Raw genomic sequence first — 24,414 nt, forward strand, 5'->3', positions numbered from 1 at the left:
ACCTGCCAAGGTTGTGGGTTTGATTCCCTCACACACTGAGCATGTCACTCAGTCTCTCTGGATACTGAAGTTCCCTCTGGGGAAAATGAACATTCTATTCTAAAAGCTCTGCTATGGACCATATTATTTTCTATGGTAGATGGAAGGGGAGATAGAGGTGGAGAGCAGCAGTGATGTGGGTCCGTCGGGGTCCGGAATGGAGGAGCCGTCGGAGAGCGGTATGGGCATGGAGTCCTCAGAGGCCATGTCGGCAGACAGCAGTGATGCAGCATCCCGCCATCACAGCCAGCACCACCACAGCATTGCCCCAGAGTCAGACTGCCACGTGGGACAGAGCTCAGAGGGGGTCCTGGTATTAACAACTACACTATCTGAACTGTTCAGGATCATCAAACTTTAATGCTATGTAACATACAAGAGATACTTAATGGTACAGTGTAATAAAGTCAAAAGTAATACACTTAAAGCCTGTGTGTTTGTAATGATAATCATAATACATTTTATAAAGCACTTTTTCAAGGATCCAAAGACGTCTATGTTTGATTGTCCTGGTAGGGGCTCTAGTGTTTTGGTAACACTTTTATTTTTGGACAGTTCCAAATAGATGGTTTATAGATGTTCAATAAATGTCAACAACATTTCAACTAACTATCTACTAACCTTAACCCTTATTCTCAACCTAACCCTAACTGTAGCCATAACAAGCAGTTGCTTATCAACAGATGTTGACAGTATGACCATCTGTAGAGCATCTATATGGGACTATCCACAGAGTGACCTTAATGTTTTAGCTAGTCTCCATGTCCATGCCTCTCACCCATGTTTCTGTTTCCAGGTGTTCCTACCAGAGACTAGTTCCAGTACGGATGTCACCCACCACAGGGCCACCGTCCACCTCCCAGACTCCTCCTCTGTGGCCCAGTCCACCAGCGTCTCCACTGTAACACAGTCCATCCTGGTGTCTGGGTCAGCCCAGGTGAGCATCTCTAATATTCAAGCGCACCTTGGTTCACCCCATAGTACACTCCCCCCCAAAAACAACAACATTTTTTTACTGGTGTCCAACACTCTTTTCTTACTAGCATTGATTTAGCTAATAGCTGTGTTTCTTTTAGGTTTGACTTGGATTGACTCATATATGGTTATTTTACCTACTTTAGTTGAATGTCACTGATAGTTTTTTTCTTAACTGACTTGCCTAGTTAAATTAAGGTTAAAAAATACATTTTTAAAAACGTCATATCGTATATTGTATTACAGGTGATGGTTCACTCCAGCGCGGCGGTGTCTGACTCGACAGCCTCCACCTCCTCAGATCTGGGATCAGCCATAGACAAGATCATAGAGTCTACCATCGGACCCGACATCATGAATGGTGAGGGAATGAAAACATTTTCCCCCGAAGGGAATTTGATTCCTGTCAATCGTGAAAATATATAAAACATTAGACACAAACGTAACAATCAATGTCAGTACAAACATACTCCATTCGGGTAATGTAGTCTGTCCATCACAGTCAATATCTATGTATCCTTGTTCTCCAGGTTGTATAGCAGTGACCAGTGCAGAGGACGGAGCTGCAGAGACCAGTGAGGGTCAGTATTTGATACTACAAGGATCAGATGATGGTGAGCTTTTCTCTCACAGGCTACAGTAACTAGTTTCGCTTGTGTACAGTAGTTACAAAAACTCTCCGCTCATTGCTAGACAATTAAAATGCTATTACTAAAGTATTATGTAACAACACGCTAAGAAAATGTTGCTTCAAAAGTAAATATGTTTTTTTACACAGACACAATAGTGTTTTAATGTTGAGTGTTAGCGAGAATGCAGCTAATACAGCTGTTAGGGTCTAAATGTCAGAGTAAGGACTCGACGGACTCTATGAAAGCATAAATCAAGTTTATTCACCCCAAAGGGTCGAACAGCCGAACAGACAAAAGACATATTCACACAAGCACTGATATTTAACCCTTTCTCCAATGCTGAGTCTCCTCCTTACACGTCTGAACAGCCAATGCATCTCTGTTGCTAGACAGAACCTTTCGTGATATCTGTTCTTCCTCACTTCATCTGACCTGACCTCTTCCCCAAAGTGCAACACTCCTCCCCAACTCACGGCTGATATGGTGACTGGTACCAGACAGTGTCTGTTCTCCTCTCAGAGGATCCCTGATGGCTAACAATAACATATCCTGACAGAATGTAAACGTTATACATTCCCCATCTTTCCCTCAGTGAAAGGAATATGTATATTTCATAAGTCAAGAAGTCAGAAGCAAACGCAGCCAAGGCAGGTTGAACATCATGTTTGTATTCTGAATAAACTATCCCTTTAATGATGGTATAGTGTGTTTTTGGATCAAGAACACTTATCTGTACAAAATATCATTGGGTCATTGGTTTGACTTGATTAGGTACACCTGGAGCGATGGACATTCAGGAGAATGGACATAGAAATGTATTGTGTAGATCAAATTAAGTTTAATTTCAAAAAGCTATATATATTAGGAAATGTTGGTAAATTAGCTTTTGTTGTTTAAAGAACTTATGAAAGAGATGTTTTTTCACCATCTTATCGTGGAATGGTGTTGTTCAATGACAGACCTATATTAGTTGGAAATCTGTCGCTTGATGGTTTTATTTCAGAGACAAATAATCATGTTTTGTTGCAAAACGTTATATATCCACCTCATTCGCAGAGAAATGGGTAGTACTGCTTGATTTTACAGTCAAATGTGACAAATAACTACACTTTTAATAAAGAACTGTACAAATGATACATTTTGTGACATCAATATACACTAAGTATACAAAACATTAAGGACACCTGCTCTTTCCATGACATAGACTGACCAGGCAAATCCAAGTGAAAGCCATGATCCCTTATTGATGTCAATTGTTAAATCCACTTCAATCAGTGTAGATTAAGGGGAGGAGACAGGATAAAGAAGGATTTTTAAGCCTTGAGACAATTGAGACATGGATTGTGTATGTGTGCTATTCAGAGGGTGATTGGGCAAGAACGATTTAAGTGGCTTTGAACGGGGTATGGTAGTAGGGGCCAGGCGCACCGGTTTGTGTCAAGAACTGCAACGCTGCTGGGTTTTTCACACTCAACAGTTTCCCGTGTGTATCAAGAATGGTCCATAACCCAAAGAATATCCAGCCAGCTTGACACAACTGTGGGAAGCATTGGAGTCAACATGGGACAGCATCTCTGTGGAACGTTTTCAACACCTTGTAGAGTCCATGCCCTGACGGATTGAGTCTGTTCTGAGTGGAAAAGAGGGGATGCAACTCAATATTAGGAAGGCGTCCTTGTTTTGTACACTCTGTGTATATATGAGATTTTTTTTAATGAAACATTTATCAATACAGTAATATGAGATTATGTATGTCAAGGATTTACGTTTGACATGTTAGTCATTTAGTAGATGCTCTTATCTAGAGCAACTTAGTTAGTCCATTTATCTTAAGATAGCTCGGTGAAACAACCACAAATCAAAGGTTCCATATATAAACTTATGAGAATGGTTCTTTATTGAACCTTCAAAAGGACTATAAAGCATTAAAAAGGGTTTCGCTATAGTTACAAGCCGAAGAACCCCTATCTGATACTATTTAGAACCATTGTTTTGTGTGTACAGGACACGAACTAGCGTTTTGCAACCAAACCCCATTTTTACATCTAAAATCTATCAAATTAAGAATCTGAGAACAGTAGTATTTTGCACATACACACATGAATGTACGCATAAGCAATTATTTCTGATCAAAAAACACAAATGGGAAGAATGTGTGTATGTCGCGCTTTGGACAGAAGCTCTAAAGAAATGACTGTCAGATTGGAATAGTTGAGCATCACAACTTATTTATACTTCTCTGTACAAAAATTAGTTAATTGGTTTGACTTGATAATGTACACCTGGGGCAATGGACATTCAAGAGAATGGACATTTACACAATGTTCAGATATACATTTATTGCGTAGATCAACTATAACTGTCAAGATGGGAGATTGTAGGTGCTCTATTCATTCTATTTCTATATCCAACATGCAGTTCCAGATACATCCCTGCAATTAGTGAAGGCAGCCAATCCAACATGCAGTTCCAGATACATCCCTGCAATTAGTGAAGGCAGCCAATCCAACATGCAGTTCCAGGCACAGCCCTGCCATTGGTTGAAGACAGCCAATCCAACATGCAGTTCCAGATACAGCCCTGCCATTAGTTGAAGGCAACCAATCCAATAGTTTCAGAAAAGGAGTCACTTCCTGACATCTGTATTCAGACAGTTGTAGTCACCGCCGAAGTTACTATTTGTCCCCTGGAAAGATAATTACTTTCCACAAAGCAGCGTTAAAACTAGAGTTATCCAGGTTTGTACCAGACCCAGACAGAGAGTTACTTTCCACAAAGCAGAGTTAAAACTATAGAGTTATCCAGGTTTGTACCAGACCCAGACAGAGAGTTACTTTCCACAAAGCTGAGTTAAAACTAGAGTTATCCAGGTCTGACCAGTGTGGTTTCTCCCTCTCCTATGGTAGCCCACACGTCATCCTCGGCCCTGTCCAGCCATCACCGCATCACCATCGAGGCTCTGGGAGAGGGTCCTACCTCCACCTGCCACGACCAGGGAGACATGCAGGGTATGAAATATGCAACGTATGCCAGTGGGTTGCCATGAAAGAACATTGAAACATAGAGATTTCAAGTGAATGCTGTCCCTTTTTTTTCATCAAATGTTTTTTGACATGCTAGATAACCTGGACCCTGACCAGCCAGACCAGCCCTCTGGCAGCCATTACCCAGACCATGAGGACCAGGAGAACCAGCCCCAGCACTCCCACGCATCTCAGTATATGGACTGTAGCGGTGGAGATGCAGACGGACCTGACCAGGTAAGGGGCAGACACAATTTAGGTTTTTTTAAATCACGTTTGAAAACACACCTTTTAAGTCAAGGATTTATTTGTTATTTTAGAAATCGTTCTTGTTTTATCTCCTTTATGGCTTTTCAGTTTCTTTTATTTCATTGTTCTACGATAAAGTGTGTTTACATTTTTAAAAATGCAGTTTTAAATCAAGTTTGACTATTTGATTTGACCAGACTGGAGAGTCGTCCTCCTCGTATGTAGACGACGAGGAATCTGACCAGACTAGGATCTCGTCCCGGTCTCTGTCCCGCTTCCCGGAGTACGGTGTAGTCGACAACGCTGACCAGGACCTGCGGGGGTACGTGGAGGGTAGCGGAGCCGCCGACTCCAACCCCTCATCCCCCGGCGTTCGACGACGCCACACTCACTATGTTGTGGACTGCAGTGCGGGGACGGAGGTGTACCTGGAGTGTGAAGAGGATTTGAGGCCGCAGCACTCTCAGAGCTACATCGACAGCAGCAGCAGAGCTAACCACTCCCAGGGTCACCGAACCCTGCCTAACCACTCCCAGGGTCACCGAACCCTGCCTAACCACTCCCAGGGTCACCGAACCCTGCCTAACCACTCCCAGGGTCACCGAACCCTGACTAACCACTCCCAGGGTCACCGAACCCTACAGCAGTATGTGGAGTTTGTTGCTGCAGATTCAGAGCAGCCCGGTTATTCCAACTACCAGGATCAGGAAGGGCAAAGGGAGGACCCAAACAAGAGCCCAAACCAGAACCAGGACCCAGACCAGCCACAGCACTCTGACCAGCAGCAGCCCCAGCACTCCCACTACATGGAGACCACCAGCAGCAGCACTGGCCCAGAGGCCTCCCCGGGGTGGTACACTGGAATAGGGGAGGGAGGCGAGGGCTCCTCCACAGACCACCACCACCCCCAGGCAGACACTGTGGGATCAGTCCACCACCACCCCCAGGCAGACACCGCAGGCTCAGCAGAGGCTATGGAGTGCACAGAGAGCCAGCCTGGCCCTTACATCAGCAGCAGTTGGACCTCCTCCTCCCGCCTGGAGCCTGAGGTTGAGGGGGCCCCTGAGCCTCAGTGGTCCCCCAGTCTGGGGAGGCCTTTTAGGGGAGAGGAGGGTGGCGTGGTGGGGGGTCTAGAACTTCAGCTGTGGAGGGGGGCGGGGCTGGAAGAGGACCAGGGGTCACCATCCCCCACACCATGGCTGAACTGGAGGAGATGATGGAGGTGGTGATCGTTCAGCAGTTCAAATGCAAGATGTGTCCCTACAAAAGCGTCTTCAAAGACACCCTCATCAACCACATGAGAGACCGGCACTTCAAACCCACAGGTACAGTAGCCCCATCCCATCTAGAGAGAACTGAGAGACAGGCACTTCAAACCCACAGGTACAGTAGCCCCACCCCATCTAGAGAGAACTGAGAGACAGGCACTTCAAACCCACAGGTACAGTAGCCCCATCCCGTCTAGAGAGAACTGAGGGAAGAAAGACACATAAACATACAGTACAGGAGGCAGCCATCTATAAATGAATCACTAGTATTGATCCTCAGTTTAGACCTAGACACATCTGAGGGCAGAAACTGAATTCAAATGGAATCAAACTTTATTCATCCTCAATTGAAACAATTAGATTAAAACTAGTTATCCTCAGCTGAATTAATTAGGTTACAACTTTTATTTATCCCCCTGGGGAAAATAGACTAATACAACCCTTTTATCATTTACCGAACGTGCGCTCTGCCAACAAGGCCTGTATGGAATATGATCAAATAAAACGAGAGTGCTTCATCAACTTCTAAACTGAGGTTCTGTGCTCCACTAGAAACTAAAAGGAATATGCCTAAATCAATCCCCGAAGGTAAAAATTGGATTTGATTGAGCTGATTGATGGTCCTGTATGGAATACAATGATCTGATTGGTGGTGTGCTGTGTGACTTCCAGGTGGCCCCCCTCCTAAGAAGCGTGGTCGGCCCAGGCGTAGTGATACGTTGGCCCGTCAGCAGGCTGAGGTGAAACCAGAGCCACAGCCTGAGGAGCCAGAGGACGAAGACATCGTAGACGCTGGGGCCATCCATGACTCTGAAGGTACGTTGAGATCCATGTCAAGTTTTTTTTTTATATAAGCACTTGTCACATGAAGCCTATAGCCGGTCAGCCAGCCAGTTGGTCGGTCAGTTAGCCCATTAGCCGGTCGGTTAGCCGGTCAATCGGCCGGTCAGCTGGACGGTTAGCCGGTCGATCAGTTGGTCGGTCAGTTAGCCCATTAGCCGGTCGGTTAGCCGGTCAATCGGCCGGTCAGCTGGTCAGTCAGTCGGTTGGTTACTTGGGTGTAGCGGCTAGTGGTCGATTTGGGATTCACACACTCACTCTCTCCCTCTTTTCTCTCCAGAGGACAGTGACTATAACCCAGCAGATGTGGATTGTAGGGACAGACAGCCTCCCCTGCTGAGACAACCTGCCCCTCCTCCCTGCTCCTCCACAGACCGCCCCCGACGCAGGGTGGGTCGCCCCAGGAAGTTCACCTACACAGAGGACAGCTACAACTGCAAGGGTGGGTACTACTGTAGGAACAATACACTCACCATGCTCACATTCACTGAACAAATACACTCGGCTGTTTCTGCACATCTTCTCAATTTTTAAGTGAAGGCCTTTTTCAAAGATCACCGCAAGAAGACAATTGTGTGCTGATTTCATTCACTAAGCTGTTATTGAATAGGTTTCTTATCCCTGCTCTGCATTTTCCTTGTTTCGGCTGAGTGCAGAAGCTGAGGGTGCATTCAAGCAGCGTATCGAGAGTGTGGACCCTCAAGGCTCCGAGGAAGCCAGTTCCTCAGGCCTGGGAAACGGACCAGATTCCTTGGCCAATGGAAAAGCAGTGGAAGCCGGCATCAGCCAGTCAGACTCTGAGAACAAAGACCCGTCACCCAATGGGAGGCCGGAGGAGGCAGAGTTTTTCCCTAGGAAACGAGGTCGACCCTCCAAGAGGTTTCTCCGCAAGAAATGCAAGAAGTACATGAAGTAAGACTCATTGTTACTGACACCTGAAACGAACTACTGTATCTCTGAATACCTGTATCGTCCTGTCCTGGGATAGCCTGGATTTTAACATTTTACATTGTCCCTTCCAGCAACTATGGTGATTGCGTACGGCACAGATCTGTACTGTTGGAAAGGATATTACATGATGTAGCCGCATACCGCGATCTTCTAACTAAATACCTTCACTCCCCCTACCGGTGTGTATCGCCAGATATTACACGTCTCTGAAGCCCCTCCTGAGGCCTCACAACTGTTGGATTTGTGGCTCTCGCTTCCTGTCCCAGGATGACTTGAGGTTCCATGTAGACTCTCACCAAGGAAACGACCCAGAGTGCTTCAAGTGCCTGCAGTGTAACTACCGTTGCAAACGCTGGTCCTCGCTCAAGGTGAGTGGGGCCCAGGGCATACAGTCCGATCAGTCAGTCAAATGTATGTAGCCTTCATTACAGCATCATCTTTATTGCAAATGAATTACACTGCTTTTTTTAATCATTGAATCAGTCTTCAGTTTTTCTCTTGTATCTCAGGCCTGGTCTGTTCCCTGTACTGTCTGTAATAACCACAGTGGAATGGTAAGTGCCTGTTTTCTCTGCTGTGTTAAACAGGAACACATGTTTAACCACCAGGGGAACAAGCCCTTTAAGTGTGAGGAGTGTGACTACAGCAGTGTGTATAAGAAGGACGTCATTAGACACTCTGCAATACACAACAAGGACAAGTATGTACACACACACACACACAGGACGTTATCATACACTCAGCAGTATGTAACCAGGAGCAGTATGTTCTCTCTGACACCATGCGTGGGACATTCACATGTGAGCGTCATACAACTCACATCACCAGACCAAAATGGCACATTAACCTTTATTGTTTGGGTTTGTTTTAAGCTGGAGACCGATCGAAGCCTAATCGATTTTTAATTAATCAATCAAATCATTCGATCCAGTAACTTATTTTTCATCCTTTCACAGGAAAACAAAGTCCGAGTCTGTAAGTATTTTCACCTTTTTAAATCTATAAAATGTTGAGTTACTATAGTTGGCCACCCTAGATAGACTTTTTCTATCCAGGTCATCCCATGTAAAAACATGTTATAAACCTAGTGCCATATCTTGTTTTTATGCCACAGCAGGTTTATGAAATATGTATTGAAGGTTTTAAACCCAGTAAGATATCTTGGTTTTTTTATCCCATAGAAGTCGTATGGTCTGTCTGTACAAGCCAGATGTGTTTGCACAGGTCTGTCTGACTCTCAGCAGGTATCTAAGGTGTTGTCGTTCCCGTGTCCAGTGTGCCATAGAGTCTACCCCATGCAGAAGAGACTCACTCAGCACATGAAGACACACAGTGCTGAGAAACCACACATGTGTGACAAGGTAACACATCATCTGACCTTGATTAAAAATTCCAATAATCCACTCAAATCAATCAGGGTTCAAGTTTTAATCTCCTGATTTTCTTTGAAATCTTTATAAATATCTGTTTGTGTTTTGACTTCCCAGTGTGGGAAGTCCTTCAAGAAGAGATATACGTTCAAGATGCATCTCCTCACACACATCCAGAGTGTTGACAACAGCAGGTCAGTACAGGAAGTAGCGCAATTTTCATTGGGCCTCTCAGCAGAACATAGCATCTCAGCAGAACATACACATAGTCAGTCCTGTGAAACCAGGGTGGTATTCATTACACACTGTAGCAATTTGCACTGTGAAGTTCAGTTAGTACCTCCCTGTTTCAAAATGTTTTCCCCTTATCATACACTACACAGTGTTAATATCCTCTAACTTGTCTAATGTGTCTGTCTACCAGGTTCAAGTGTGAGTTCTGTGACTATGACTGTGAGAACAAGAAGCTCCTGCTCAACCACCAGCTGTCCCACGCCAACGACCGGCCCTTTAAATGTGACTACTGTAAATACTCAACCTCTAAAGAGGACTTCCTGGTCTCTCACCTGGCCATCAAACACACAGGTGAGTTCTACACCTAATCCCGACTCTTAAAACCCTGTCAATCCCAAGACCCCAAGTCATTTATGACTTCCATTGATCTGCATGTCCAGCCCTTATATTTATCCTCACAATGATGTGTTTTACCATGTTCTGTTCAGGACAACCAGAGCTAGCTACAAAACAATTTGACATAAACAGTAGGGCTGACCCCAATTAGTCCACTGGTCGATTGTTTGATCGATAAGTTGTTTTGTCTGTCTTTTATCGTTCTCATTGTCAGAGATGACACGTTTTTCACAGAGCCCACAACTTCTGCGACACTTGTTGAGTAAGGACGCACACCTGATTACGCATAGGTTAGCCTATAGGCCTACTGCTAGCCTGCGTGCAAAGCTTGGCATATAAATGTGCCCTGATAGTATTTCTGATTGGTCTAACGTATCTCCACTAATGAGCTGTGGAGCTTCTCAAAAGTAATGTTTTCTTCATTTTTAAACACCAAGCAAACAAAGTCTGTTTTTACATCCATTGAGAATGACAATAGTTCCTCAAATGTATTCAAAAAATCTCTCCAGCTCTCTCTCCCCCTGTCGATAACCACTCGGCGTGAAAGGGGAACATGTTGTGCTCTGATCCAGTCGATACGTCATAAAATAGACCTACCTGATTACTTCTTATCTTTTGCTCAAATAGCCTACAGCTGTGTCTGTCCTGAGCTCAATAGCACAGGAAATGCTTAAGGCCCAGAATATTTTATACAATGTTGTAAGTTTGCTAGTGAGAGCTTTGAGCCAGACCCTAAGAGTTGATACAATGTTTTAAGTTCATTGCAGACAGGCCATGCGCAGCCAATGTGATTTATAGGATATTTATTTTCATCAGGGTGTTTTCTACCTGCAGGCTGCACTGTTTTACATTATATATTTTTTGGGGGCTTTATAAGGCTATTTTTTTACATAGTTGGCAATGCAATAAAAGTTACTTTTCTAGGTTCATCATTTTCATTTAGATTTGGATATATATTTTGATTGACCACCCAACAATGATTTTCAGATACGAAGATGTTATTATAAATGACATGAAACTGTTCCAGGAAAATGTGCGTATGAAAACCATAAATGGTCATTCCACATGAAAGGTTGCAGACTCCTCATGTAGCCTATTACCTGCAACTTCAGGAGAGAGTAACGGCAGAATCTGCCAAAGCCAGTAGGAGCAGGAGGGTGACAACCGGGTCAGGTTAAATTGTTTTTCTTCTGATTATCTAGATGTCTGGCTCCCTCTTGAGTCATGTGTCTTATTTCATCGAACAGTGTGCTTAAAGCATCAGACAAGCTCAATGCATACATGGTTTATTTTCTTAACACATAGACATACCCTATGTATGGAAAAATACACGTTTTCAATTTCTACCAGTCGGTTGGCTCGAAAGAACAGACTACTTTGGATCGACCAAGTCATTTTTAGTCATGGACAGCCCTAATAAACAGTTGCATTCAAATGTCAATTTATTTATTTTTTTAAATGCTAAATGGAAAAACCTATTTATATGAATGCTGTAAGTACAGAAATTGTTTGCTCAGTAGGATATTAAATCTTAACTAGTCAGTGACAACAACTGTGTGGAGTTTGTGACAGCAACTATGTGAGTTTATTATAGACACTATGTCCATGAGATTTCTTATGATCTTCTATGTAGAAGAACCCCTTTACCGTCTAACAGCTCGGTAGCTTGTGAGCGTCATGTTACATGTGCGTGTTTGACTCTCGGCCATTTTTGTTTAAAAAAAAACACGGCGCCGGGCCCCTTCGGGTTCTGCCCTTGGGTCTCACAAACACCTCTCTAGCTCATCCTCTGTTTAAATCGCACAGATTAATGGTACAAACGGATGTGGAAGCCACACTGTTTAAAAGGGGTTAGAAGTCCAAATTACACCTGCGTTGCAGTGGGACTCATTTGGGTTAAACCCTTTTAAATGTGAGTACTGTAAATACTCCACTTCTAAAGAGGACTTCCAGGTCTCTCACCTGGCCTTCAAACACATACGTGAGTTACTGTAATGTCACTATGATCTTCTCCATCCCAATCAGTTTAGTTCACTAGCTATTGCAAGTGTTTACCACTCAACCCCTGGAGACAAACACACCCTTGAGGGGTTGGTAGCATAAGGCCAGGTTCACTCTCCACCAGTCCCCCCCCCCCCAAAAAAAAAACCTGGGATTTGAACCAGTGACCCTTCGGTCAATGGCTCTCTTCTCTAACCTCTCTAGGATATCTGCCGCCCCTATTCAGCTCATCAAGGTGTTGAGTAACTAGGAGCAGAAGCATTTAGGAACACTGCTTTCCTTTCACCCTCTAGGAGAAAAGCCGTTCTCCTGTGAGATGTGCCACTTCATGACGAAGCACCGTAAGAACCTGGGTCTGCACGTCCAGTGTCGCCACCCGGAGGCGTTTGAGGAGTGGAGCGCTACGCACCCTGAGGAGCCCGTCAGGCGGAGGAGGAGACCCTTCTTCACCCAGAAACAGATAGAGGAACTCAAACAGCAACACGACGACACAGCGGGCCTACAGAACACTATAGTACGCCTGGGGAAGAGATATATTGTACTTTAAATATCTATATGCCTCTAAATACAGAGATGAACAGGAGTTTGTGTGGGTCTTCTAAGGGAAGAAGAGTAGAAGCAAGTACCTTGGAATGAATAATATCTAATGGATAGTTTTTGGATAGAGAATGTTTGACTGTTTTTCCCCCCACGTGATAGGTAGCAGTGGATTCTGACACACTACAAGCCATGCAGACAATGCAGAACGCCTCAGTCTCCCAAGATGCAATGGGAAACACCACCATCACTTACGAACAGGGTCAGTTATTTTTCGTCTTCACTCCTCCAATATTCTTTCTTCCTTCTTCAGTAACCAACTGCCCCACCAAGGACAGATTAACAGACTCTTTCGTATGGCCTAAGAGCTCTACCAAGCCCAATGGTAACGTTTTATAATGCATTGAGAAGCATGACACAAGCATGCTCACATTGTATATAGACTTGTTTATACTGTATTATTGACTGTATGTTTGTTTTACTCCATGTGTAACTCTGTGTCGTTGTATCTGTCAAACTGCTTTGCTTTATCTTGGCCAGGTCGCAATTGTAAATGAGAACTTGTTCTCAACTTGCCTACCTGGTTAAATAAAGGTAAAATAAATAAAAAACAATAATGTCTTCATCTCTTTCCATCTTCACAGCCGGGAATTCGGACCTGTCAGCCCAGAATGCTCTGGATCTGCTGTTGAATATGAGCAACGCCAGACAGTTGGTGGAAAACTCACTACAGGTACTGGCTGGTTCACACATTGGCTCATTGAGTAGACCTCTGGTGTTTTACTGACCTATGTAATGATTCCTACAGGACTGCTACACAGCTCTGCGTGATTGGGACAGACTAGGTTGTGTATTGGATGAGCAGTCTGTCTGTGTGTACTCCTCAGGTACAGATGTTGAAATCATCGGACTCCGAGGTTCTAAAAGCGGGCTCCTGGACAGCGGTTACCTCGGCGACCGGGGGAGCCCAAAAGGTTTATTTGATTTTTATTTATTTGAGGCTGGTGTAGTGTAATGTTTCTTTTTAAAGGATAATTTTTGGCAATCTGTATGTAAATTGCATGTTATAGAAGGGTCCAGACACAATTTCGTACGCACACTTAGGAGATTAGTACTGTATATATGTGCTTTAGGAAGCGTCATTACCCGGTAGATCAGAATTTCTTAATCCTGGTCCTGGGTAACCAAAGGGATGCAAGTTTTAGTCGTTGCCTTAGCACTCACACACCTGATTGGAATCAAAGGCTTGGTGATGAGTTGATTATTTGAATCAAGTGTCTGAGTAGAAGGGCAAAAGCAAAAAAGTTGACCCCTTTGGATCTCCAGGGTTAAAGGAGAAATGTGTTTCTTTTTTTTCTCTTTTTTTAAACCAAATTACACTTTGCATTTGAAGGCTCCAGACACTTATTTTTTTTGTGCGATTTCAATTGTTTTTTTTAATCAATTTACCCCAGCCAGCGATTTAATTTCCTCATCCTTGTTGTGCAGTATGGGGTCTCTGAAAAAACACTATCGAGAGCTTTTCCTTTTCTAAAAAGGATGTGTTTCAGAGTCTCCCCCCGTACTGCACAACGAGGATAATAACGCACATACAGTACCAACCCCTAGTGTGAGCACTAATCCCAATCACACCACTGTCCTGCATTTCTTTTTCTCTCCGTCTCCCCGCTTATTTTTAATAATATCCCTGGCTAAATTAAAATGTAAGAGTACCCCCCCACCCCCATTTTTTTTCTTTTTTTTAAAGTAAAAAGTATAGTCCTTTTTAATTTCTGCTGTGGTCCTTTAGGTTGTGACGTTCCACATGTCTGAGAATGGGGAGACCCTGGTGCAAGAGGTCCAGGAGGTCTATGAGGCTGGGACCAATGAGAATGGAGAGATTACTCAGATAGCCATCCAGGCCTATGAGGGGGCAGAGGGCTTCAGTGTGGTGGAACAGATGGAACAAAGCACTGGCCCTGGATACAGGTACTGTAGAACCTGGCCTCACCTGGCCAACACGGCACTGGCCATTAGCTAATGAGCGACATTTCTGTCTGATCTGCTATACAATTTGCATTTCTTGATGATATTTTAACATGATTTTTGAAGTGCTGAAATAAGCTTCTCCCATTACAAAAAAATATCAAACATTTTTGGAGATAAATCAACTTAGTTGACTTCCACTTCAGTGTTCCAATGTGTTGTGTTTTCAGTAGTGACGTGGGCAGTCCCCAGCCCATGGAGGAAGAGCAGGAGGGAACAAAAACACTCAAAGAGAACAGAGACACCCAGTACTACCTGACCTCTGGTGTGGGGGATGGAGTTCTACAGCAGGTAGAGGTAAACCAGCCACAGGAATACCAAATACAGTAGCAGGGGGTGTTGGAGAACAGTTTCTACAGGAATACCACATACTGTAGCAGGGGGTGTTGGAGAACAGTTTCTACAGGAATACCACATACTGTAGCAGGGGGTGTTGGAGAACAGTTTCTACAGGAATACCACATACAGTAGCAGGGGGTGTTACAGAACAGTTTCTACAGGAATACCACATACAGTAGCAGGGGTGTTACAGAACAGTTTCTACAGGAATACCACATACTGTAGCAGGGGGTGTTACAGAACAGTTTCTACAGGAATACCACATACTGTAGCAGGGGTGTTACAGAACAGTTTCTACAGGAATACCACATACTGTATCAGGGGTGTTACAGAACAGTTTCTACAGGAATACCACATACTGTAGCAGGGGGTGTTGGAGAACAGTTTCTACAGGAATACCACATACTGTAGCAGGGGGTGTTGGAGAACAGTTTCCACAGGAATACAATTCCTGTATCTAAGATGATGTTAATGCTCTGAAACTCTCGGGAAACTCATCCCTGTTCTGTTGAACTGTAGATGTCTGAGAAGGTAATCTGCTGTCTCTTCCTCCATCTCTCTCTCTCCCTCTTTCAGCTAAGCAGTGAGGTCCCTGGTTCCCCCTCCATGGTGGCATCCCCCCAGGACCAGAACCAGCTCAACCCAAAGAGGTTCTCCTGTCGTATCTGCTTAGAGTCGTTCCAGGGCCGCAGTGACATGGAGAACCACAAGAGGGCCCATATTGACCCCTCCACCTTCAAGTGTCCTGACTGTGACTTCACTGCCTCCTCCTGGCCAGACGTCAAGGTGGGTCTTTTATCATTTCTCAGTCAGGTTGTAAATCCCAAAACAATATTTCCTTGATTCTTTGTGCCCTCTCTAGAGGAGGGCGGCTTTGGAAGCGTAGAGGACCTTCCCCTCAGATCTCTGGTCTTCTATACCTGCATTGCTTGCTGTTTGGGGTTTTAGGCTGGGTTTCTGTACAGCCCTTTGCAACATCAGCTGATGTAAGAAGGACTTTATAAATCAATTTGATTGATTTGATTCTCTACCGTCTGATGTTTTCAGAAGGTGGTGAGGAGAGCACACCCAATAAATTGAGGAAAGAGTTTGAGATGAACACTTTTAATAAATATGAAGGGACTTTTTTCTTTGCCCCCAAAAAATGTTTTGGTATTGAAAGGCAGCATTGACCCCTAGTAGCGAATTACAGTTTCTCTATCTAAAGCATGCTATCATTTGGTTATCACTGTACCATTCCTTTCCCAGACCCACATGGGCATGCATACCTATCTGCGGCCTCACAAGTGCCCCAGCTGCAGCTTTGCCTCGAAAAACAGGAAGGACCTGAGGAGACACATGATGACGCATACCAACGAGAAGCCCTTCACCTGCAAGATCTGTGGACAGAGGTAATTCAACCAATTGGGGCATCTTGAGGCTGTGAGAATAAACTTTGTTATGAAGTGTTGGATTGGTGACGCCAGATTAGAAGGTTTTTTGTTTGTTTTTTTGTTGTACAGAATATGTTTTGAATGCACCTTAGGTAACCATTCTGGTCTGTCCCACCCACCAGGTTTAATCGTAACGGCCACCTCAAGTTCCATTTGGAGCGACTCCACAGCCAGGACCCTCCGACAAAGAAGATCCAATCTGGAGGAGGCTCCCAGCAGCAGGCCTTTATAGTCAGCAATGACGAGGAGGCTCTCGCCATGCTACAGTGTAAGGAACACACACACGTTTACACCAACTTGTAGGTTATTTCACTTGGGTGAATAAATCACTGATGTCCTCTATTTCCATCCATACCATTTGGAGGACATTTTTGTTTCAGCTACAGTTTGTTTGAAATGTTAACCACTTGTGTTGTTATTGGCCATTGTCTGTTATACTGTTGTTTCTCTCTTTGTTACAGCCCTGCAGGCAGGACAAACCATCAGTCCGGAGCAGCTACAGAAGGCCCTGGGTCAGGACCACATTATAGTGTCCCAGGAACAGGGCCTGGAAGACGAGGAGGAGGCCACGTACATCCAGCAGATCACCACAGCGGACGGACAGACGTTACAGTACATAACAGGAGACAACCAGGTGACGTTACAGAAGATAACCAGGTTACTGAGATACATGACCGGGGACAACCAGGCGACGTTGCGGTACATGACAGGAGACAACCAGGTGACGTTACAGAAGATAACCAGGTTACGGTACACGACGAGACAACCAGGCGACTGAGATACATGACAGGAGACAACCAGGTGACGTTACAGAAGATAACCAGGTGACTGAGGTACATGACCGGGGACAACCAGGCGACGTTGCGGTACATGACAGGAGACAACCAGGCGACTGAGGTACATGACAGGGGACAACCAGGTGACTGAGGTACATGACAGGAGACAACCAGGTGACGTTACAGAAGATAACCAGGTGACTGAGGTACATGACCGGGGACAACCAGGCGACGTTGCGGTACATGACAGGAGACAACCAGGCGACTGAGGTACATGACAGGGGACAACCAGGTGACTGAGGTACATGACAGGAGACAACCAGGCGACGTTGCGGTACATGACAGGAGACAACCAGACTGAGGACATGACAGGAGACAACCAGGCGACGTTGCGGTACATGACAGGAGACAACCAGGCACTGAGGTACATGACAGGGGACAACCAGGTGACTGAGGTACATGACAGGAGACAACCAGGCGACTGAGGTACATGACAGGAGACAACCAGGCGACGTTGCGGTACATGACAGGAGACAACCAGGCGACTGAGGTACATGACAGGAGACAACCAGGTGACTGAGGTACATGACCGGGGACAACCAGGCGACTGAGGTACATGACAGGAGACAACCAGGCGACGTTGCGGTACATGACAGGGGACAACCAGGTGACTGAGGTACATGACAGGGGACAACCAGGTGACTGAGGTACATGACAGGGGACAACCAGGCGGCGTTGCGGTACATGACAGGAGACAACCAGGCGACTGAGGTACATGACAGGGACAACCAGGTGACTGAGGTACATGACAGGAGACAACCAGGCGACGTTGCGGTACATGACAGGAGACAACCAGGCGACTGAGGTACATGACAGGGGACAACCAGGTGACTGAGGTACACGGGGAGCCAGAGATGTACAGATACTTATAGACTTTTAATATGGATACATGTAGGTAAACAATGAAGATCTCATCCCCGTCCTCTAACCCCCGTCAATCCCCCTCACATTTCCAATTAGCAACATAAAGATACTTATAGATAAAAAAATCTACTTGAAAGTAATTTTATTTTTATAAAAATTTAAATAAGTTTTACTTTGACTATAAAGAAGCGGGACAGACAGTGAAGATATTGTGGTAATTCTCATCCTTCACCCTCCCGGGGTCTAATTCTCCTCCTTCACCCTCCCGGGGTCTAATTCTCATCCTTCACCCTCCCGGGGTCTAATTCTCCTCCTTCACCCTCCCGGGGTCTAATTCTCATCCTTCACCCTCCCGGGGTCTAATTCTCCTCCTTCACCCTCCTGGGGTCTAATTCTCCTCCTTCGCCCTCCCAGGTCCAGTATGTCATCTCTCAGGATGGAGTCCAACACTTCCTACCCCAGGAGTACGTGGTGCTAGCAGACGGGAACCACATCCAGATGTCAGATGGACAGATCATCCAATATGAGAATGATGGGGCCTTCCTACAGGAGCAACAGGTGAGCGAGAGGATCCCCAAAACACTCCCATCACAAAACAATCAAGCTCCAAAAGAATCACTCCTAGAAATATTCAACCCCCAAAACAGTCAAACCAGAATACTGCTGTGTTTTGGGATAAGGAATTTAAATGTTCCCTGTGACACAGAGTAAGATGGAAGGTTAAGTGTTTAACTTCCTTGGCTCTCTTTTCAGATTTCCCTGAGTCATGACAGCCAGATCCATTATCTTCCCGTCAGTTCAGAACAACAGATAGTCAGACCTGAAGACTTGGAGGTTGCTGAACACTCTGCTGTCACCGGTATGATAACACACCGTCTGCTTCAGTCGAGGGCCTGGAGGACAGTAGCATAAAGTATTCCCTGGGAGGTTTCTTTCTGCTTCATACATTACAGCAGTGTTTCCCAAAGCTCTACTCTACTGTCTTCAACCATTCCACTTACACTATGTGATCTATGACAGTGGTAGGACACCTGGCTCACCTTATCAGGGGACTGCAGATGGAAATTAGCTGTTACATTAAACCAGATTTAGCTATCATTTCTCAATTGTACTGAGACTTGTTTTTGTTGTACACCGAGTATACAAAACATTATGAACACCTTCTCTTTCCATGACATAGACTGACCAGGTGAATCCAGATGAAAGCTATAATCCCTTATTGATGTCACTTGTTATATCCACTTCAGTCAGTGTAGATGAAGGGGAGGAGACAGGTAAAATAAGGATGTTTTTTAAAGCCTTGAAACAATTGAGACATGAATTGTGTATGTGTGCTATTCAGAGGGTGAATGGGCAAGACAAATGATTTTAAGTGGCTTTGAACGGGGTATGGTAGTAGGTGACCGGCGTACCGGTTTAAGTGTGTCAAGAACTGCAAAGCTGCTGGGTTTTTCACGCTCAACCGTTTCCTGTGTGTATTAAGAATGGTCCACCACCCAAAGGACATCCAGCTAACTTGACACAACTGTGGGAAGCATTGGAGTCAACATGGGCCAGCATCCCTGTGGAACACTTTCAACACCTTATAAACAATGTTCCCTCAATTGTTTTTTAGTCACTGAGCAAATTTCAAGTCTGCTGTGCGCTAACTTGAATGGTGTGAAAATTCTGTGCAACTTCCAGTATGCGTTTACTTTGAACACTGAGGCTGTACCCGCTTTACATTAGTAAAGTAGGCTAATGTGGCTATTTGATCATAATGTAGGCCTACCAGAGTGGCCTACCATCAAAAACAATGGAGAAAATGCATCCCATAATATTTTAACATAGAACAGCTATTTCTATCATTCAGCCTACAGTAGCAGCCAATGTGTGGTGTTCAATGTAGGCCTACATTCCATGAGACTTTTGAAATAAACATGCAGGGCTTGACATTAACCTGTCGATCCACTTGTCCTCCAGACAAGGAAGTGACTGAAAATGTTGTTGTTTGACGTAAGAAACCACTTTACAAAATAAAATGCATTGTTATTCCCATACCATAATTACAGAGAATCAGATAAAGGATGCTACCCTCTGCCTATTGGCTACTTGGCTTATTCAAGCCTGGGAATTAACGGAAATATATGCATATTAAAACCATTTAAATGTAGACGCTTTTTGCATTGGATATATTTACCATATCATATGGAGACAGAAACATAAACCTTCTCATAAGTAGACATAATTGATTAAATCCTTCCAATAGAAAAAATAAAATTAGTTACATTTGTAACTTTAATTAAATGATTTGACTCTTCACATGGGATGATTTCACTAAACAACAAAAGAAAGGGAATATTTAATGATCCCAATGAACCAATCTCCCAAAAACATTTTCAAAATGCATCTGTAAAATGATAGTCTAGAAATTAAAGCTTTGGTTGTCTTCCTCTCAGGCTTCCATGTCTTCTCCCTGGACCTCCTCAATGTCCACCTCTTGAATATCAGACTCTGAGGCCCCATCTTCACTGTCACTTTCCAACCTTGTTGAGGATGGCTCGTTGTCAGGCTCAAAAATACCCAATTTTTTCAACTTTCCTATTGCATAGCCTGTTGTGTGTGTGTGTGTGTGTGTGTGTGTGTGTGTGTGTTCCCAAACAAGGACCAATTGCACTCTGAGGCGGCTGATGTTGGTGGGATTTGGCAACAGAGGAAAGAGCCTCAGATCCACAAAGTCCCTTCCACCAGGTGGCTGATGAGATATTTTGGCACGACTGCCATATTGCATCTCCATCCCAAGGCACTTGCTTGGAAGTGTACTTCGCCAGACAGCCAATAACCTTGCCCTGATCCAGGCCAATGTGGCGAGACATGGTAGTGATAACACCATAGGCCTTGTTGATATCTGCACCAGACAGGATGCTCTTGCCAGCATACTGGGGGTCCAACATGTACGCTGCAGCGTGTATGGGCTTCAGGCAGAAGTCTTCACACTTTCTGATATATTTCAGAACTGCAGTTACCTCTGCCTTGAGCAACAGTGAAGTGGGCAGGGCAGTACGGATTTCTTATCTTACATCTGCAAGCAGAGTGAACATCAGACAGGATGGCATTGTCTCCCTCAATCCGTGCAATGGCTACTGCTATAGGCTTCAGGAGTTTCAGGCTGGTTACCACTCTCTCCCAAAATGCATCACCCAGGAACATCCTCTTGATGGGGCTGTCCATATTGGCAGACTGTGATAAGACCATTTCTTGGAGAGACTCCTTCCCCTCCAGGAGACTGTCAAACATGATGACAACACCAACCCAATGGGTGTTGCTGGGCAGCTTCAATGTAGTGTTCTTATTCTTCTCACTTTGCTTGGTGAGGTAGATCGCTACTATAACTTGATGACCCTTCACATACCTAACCATTTCCTTGGCTCTCTTGTAGAGTGTATCCATTGTTTTCAGTGCCATGATGTCCTTGAGAAGCAGATTCCATGCATTAGCAGCACAGACAATGGGTGTATTGTGAGGGTAGGAGGACTCCGCTTTGGACCAAGCAACCTTCATGTTCACAGCATTGTCTGTCACTAGTGCAAATACCTTCTGTGGTCTAAGGTCAATGATGACTGCCTTCAGCTCGTCTGCAATGTAGAGACCGGTGTCTCTGTTGTCCCTTGTGTCTGTCCTCTTGTAGAATACTGGTTGAGGGGTGGAGATGTAGTTAATTATTCCTTGCCCAGGAACATTCGACCATCCATCAGAGATGATTGCAATGCAGTCTGCTTTCTCTATGATTTGCTTGACCTTCAATTGAACTCTGTTGAACTCTGCATCCAGCAAATGAGTAGATAAAGCATCTCTTGTTGGATGTGAGCATCAGAGGTGAACCAGTTGCATACACAGCTCGAGCAAGACATTCATCAGCATTTCTCTGACTACGTTCCTCCATTGAGTCAAAAAAAACTTCTGATTCCAGAAGGGCCATGAGCTGTTGGTATCGATAAGGTGTCTGATTCATCTTTTCACCTTGAATAGAAGTAGAGGTACTTTGGTCAGAGGTTGCTTGTTGTAAGCGCTGAGGGAACTTTATGCACTTGGCCAGATGATTCTGCATCTTTGTTGCATTCTTCACATATGATTTTTGGCACAGTATTTTCAAAAGTACACAGCTTTTCCTTCTACATTAGCTGCAGTGAAATGTCTCCATACGTCAGATGGTACCTGTGGCATTTTCTTGTAAAGATTTGAGAAAAATGAGTAAAAAACAAAACAAATACAATTCCATGTACAAGATAAATAGTTAAGCAGTTAAATTAAACAACTTCTTTGTAAGATAATTGTTTTAAAATGAAATGTATGGAAACAGGTGAATTAACACTCCTCCATTAGCAGGCTCAAACAAGATCAAACCCACATTGTAGCAAAAACTAACTAGCAGAAATTAAGTTAGAAATGATTTAAACACATTTTGCTATAGGCTACTATTTACCAACAAAAAAATCATGTATGTCACATAAAATATATTCACCCCACACAGTATTGTAATCAAAACTTCCCAGAAAGCATGTAGTCCTTTGCTCAGACAGTGTAGTAGTGTGGGTTCAATAGCATCTCATTAGTGTCAGAGGGTTGCAATTCCATTGAATTGGGGATAGTTTAACCAAAATATGCCACAAGACCTAGAATTACCTTGTGTATCCCAAAAAAAAGTTTGCTGTTAAAAGCTAACTTTTTTTAATTATTTTTTTATTATGATTTTAAGCAAAATTCCCACAATTCCCAGGCTTAACGCCCCATGGAATATTTCCAGAAATTTACCGGAATGTTTGCAACCCTAGTTGCAGTTCCAAATGAGAACTTGTTCTCAACTTTAACTTTCTAAAATTAAGATCATGATTAGGTGATTATTGGAGTCAGGTGTGTTTTCTGGGGCAAAACTGTGACACCAATCAGGCCCTCGAGGACAGGAGTTGTCCACTCCTGGACTAGATGATAAGTTGAATCAGTACTTACTCTCTCTATCTGTGTTCTAGTCATAGCAGATGCCGCCATGCAGCAGACACAGACCGTCTACACTGAGGCCACACAAGAACAGCTGGAGCTGCTACAACAGCAGGGCATCCAGTATGATGTCGTCACCTTCACCGACGAGCAGAGATGACATCTTCACCTTCAGACACTGATGTTGGATGTGATGTCACTGCTTTAAAGGACAGAGAGATGGGCCTGCAGTGCAGGACCCAGTGTGATAGAACCATATGAGCTGACAGTGGGGCCAGTGACATGCATTGTTTTTTTTATTTGATTGATTTAACCTTTAACTAGGCAAGTCAGTTAAGAACAAATTCTTATTTACGATGTTGACCTAGGAACAGTGGGTTAACTGCTTTTTTTTACCCCTTATCAGCCTTTGGATTCGATCCAGCAACCTTTCGGGTTACTGGCCCAACGCTCTAACAACTAGGCTACCTGCTGCCCCCCCCTAGTAGCCATCGTTTAGGAAGCAAGGCTCTGCACCCAAGCTACAAATCATCTTGTATCCCAAACAACTACATTACATGATCAGGATTAGCAATTCTGGGCAGTGCCTTGCTCAACTGATCCCCCCCAAACACGGTGCTCTACTCTGATGTCTGTGATACTTTTGTGTATATATATAGTGTATGTGGCCACCCCTTCGAATTAGTGGATTCGGCTATTTCAGCCACACCCGTTGCTGACAGGTGTATAAAATCAAGCACACCGCCATGCAATCTCCATAGACAAACATTGGCAGTAGAATGGCCTTACTAAAGAGCTCAGTGACTTTCAACGTGGCACCATCACAGGATGCCACCTTTCCAACAAGTCAGTTCGTCAAATTTCTGCCCTGCTGGAGCTGCCCCAGTCAACTGTAAGTGGTGTTATTGTGAAGTGGAAATGTCTAGAAGCAACAACAGCTAAGCTGCGAAGTGGTAGGCTACTTAAGCTCACAGAACGGGACCGCCGAGTTCTGAAGTGCGTAAAAGTCGTCTGTCCTCAGTTGCAACACTCACTACCGAGTTCCAAACTGCCTCTGGAAGCAACATCAGCACAAGAACTGTTCGTTGGGAGCTTCATGAAAGGGGTTTTCATGGCTGTGCAGCCGCACACAAGCCTAACATCCAGCGTAGGCTGGAGTGGTGTAAAACTTGCGCTGCAGCATACAATTACATTCTAGATGATTCTGTTCTTCCAACTTTGTGAAAACTGTTTGGGGGAAGGCCCTTTCCTGTTTCAGCATGACTGTGCCCAGAGCGAGGTCGATACAGAAATGGTTTGGGGAGAGAGAGAGAGACCCATGATTTTTGGAATGAGATGTTTGACTAGCAGGTGTCCACATACTTTTTTGTCATGTGGTGTATCTTCAGATATGAGTTGATAGGAACTGTAGTAGGGAGGATTTAAGTG

The 24,414-nt window shown here is 44.4% G+C and overlaps 1 protein-coding gene across 1 annotated transcript; it reads left to right on the plus strand.

Moving 5' to 3' along the window:
• Window positions 1–139: 139 nt before the first annotated feature.
• LOC112221356 (zinc finger protein 335) lies at window positions 140–23,671 on the plus strand. The gene is made up of 30 exons (XM_042303587.1): window positions 140–352; window positions 836–976; window positions 1,261–1,375; window positions 1,545–1,595; window positions 4,553–4,654; window positions 4,767–4,906; window positions 5,116–5,967; window positions 6,021–6,243; window positions 6,859–7,002; window positions 7,307–7,468; window positions 7,683–7,938; window positions 8,171–8,345; window positions 8,565–8,677; window positions 8,934–8,952; window positions 9,219–9,338; window positions 9,465–9,541; window positions 9,772–9,932; window positions 12,272–12,492; window positions 12,678–12,777; window positions 13,160–13,248; window positions 13,403–13,489; window positions 14,305–14,483; window positions 14,711–14,837; window positions 15,456–15,665; window positions 16,128–16,270; window positions 16,435–16,580; window positions 16,774–16,946; window positions 18,427–18,570; window positions 18,766–18,871; window positions 23,019–23,671. Exons 1-30 carry the CDS (start codon window positions 140–142, stop codon window positions 23,144–23,146), a joined length of 4,917 nt encoding a protein of 1,638 aa, XP_042159521.1. The 3' UTR covers window positions 23,147–23,671.
• The last annotated feature ends 743 nt before the right edge of the window (window positions 23,672–24,414 follow it).

This window comes from Oncorhynchus tshawytscha, linkage group LG22, assembly GCF_018296145.1.
Source record: "Oncorhynchus tshawytscha isolate Ot180627B linkage group LG22, Otsh_v2.0, whole genome shotgun sequence".
In the NCBI taxonomy this organism is placed as follows: Eukaryota; Metazoa; Chordata; class Actinopteri; order Salmoniformes; family Salmonidae; genus Oncorhynchus; species Oncorhynchus tshawytscha.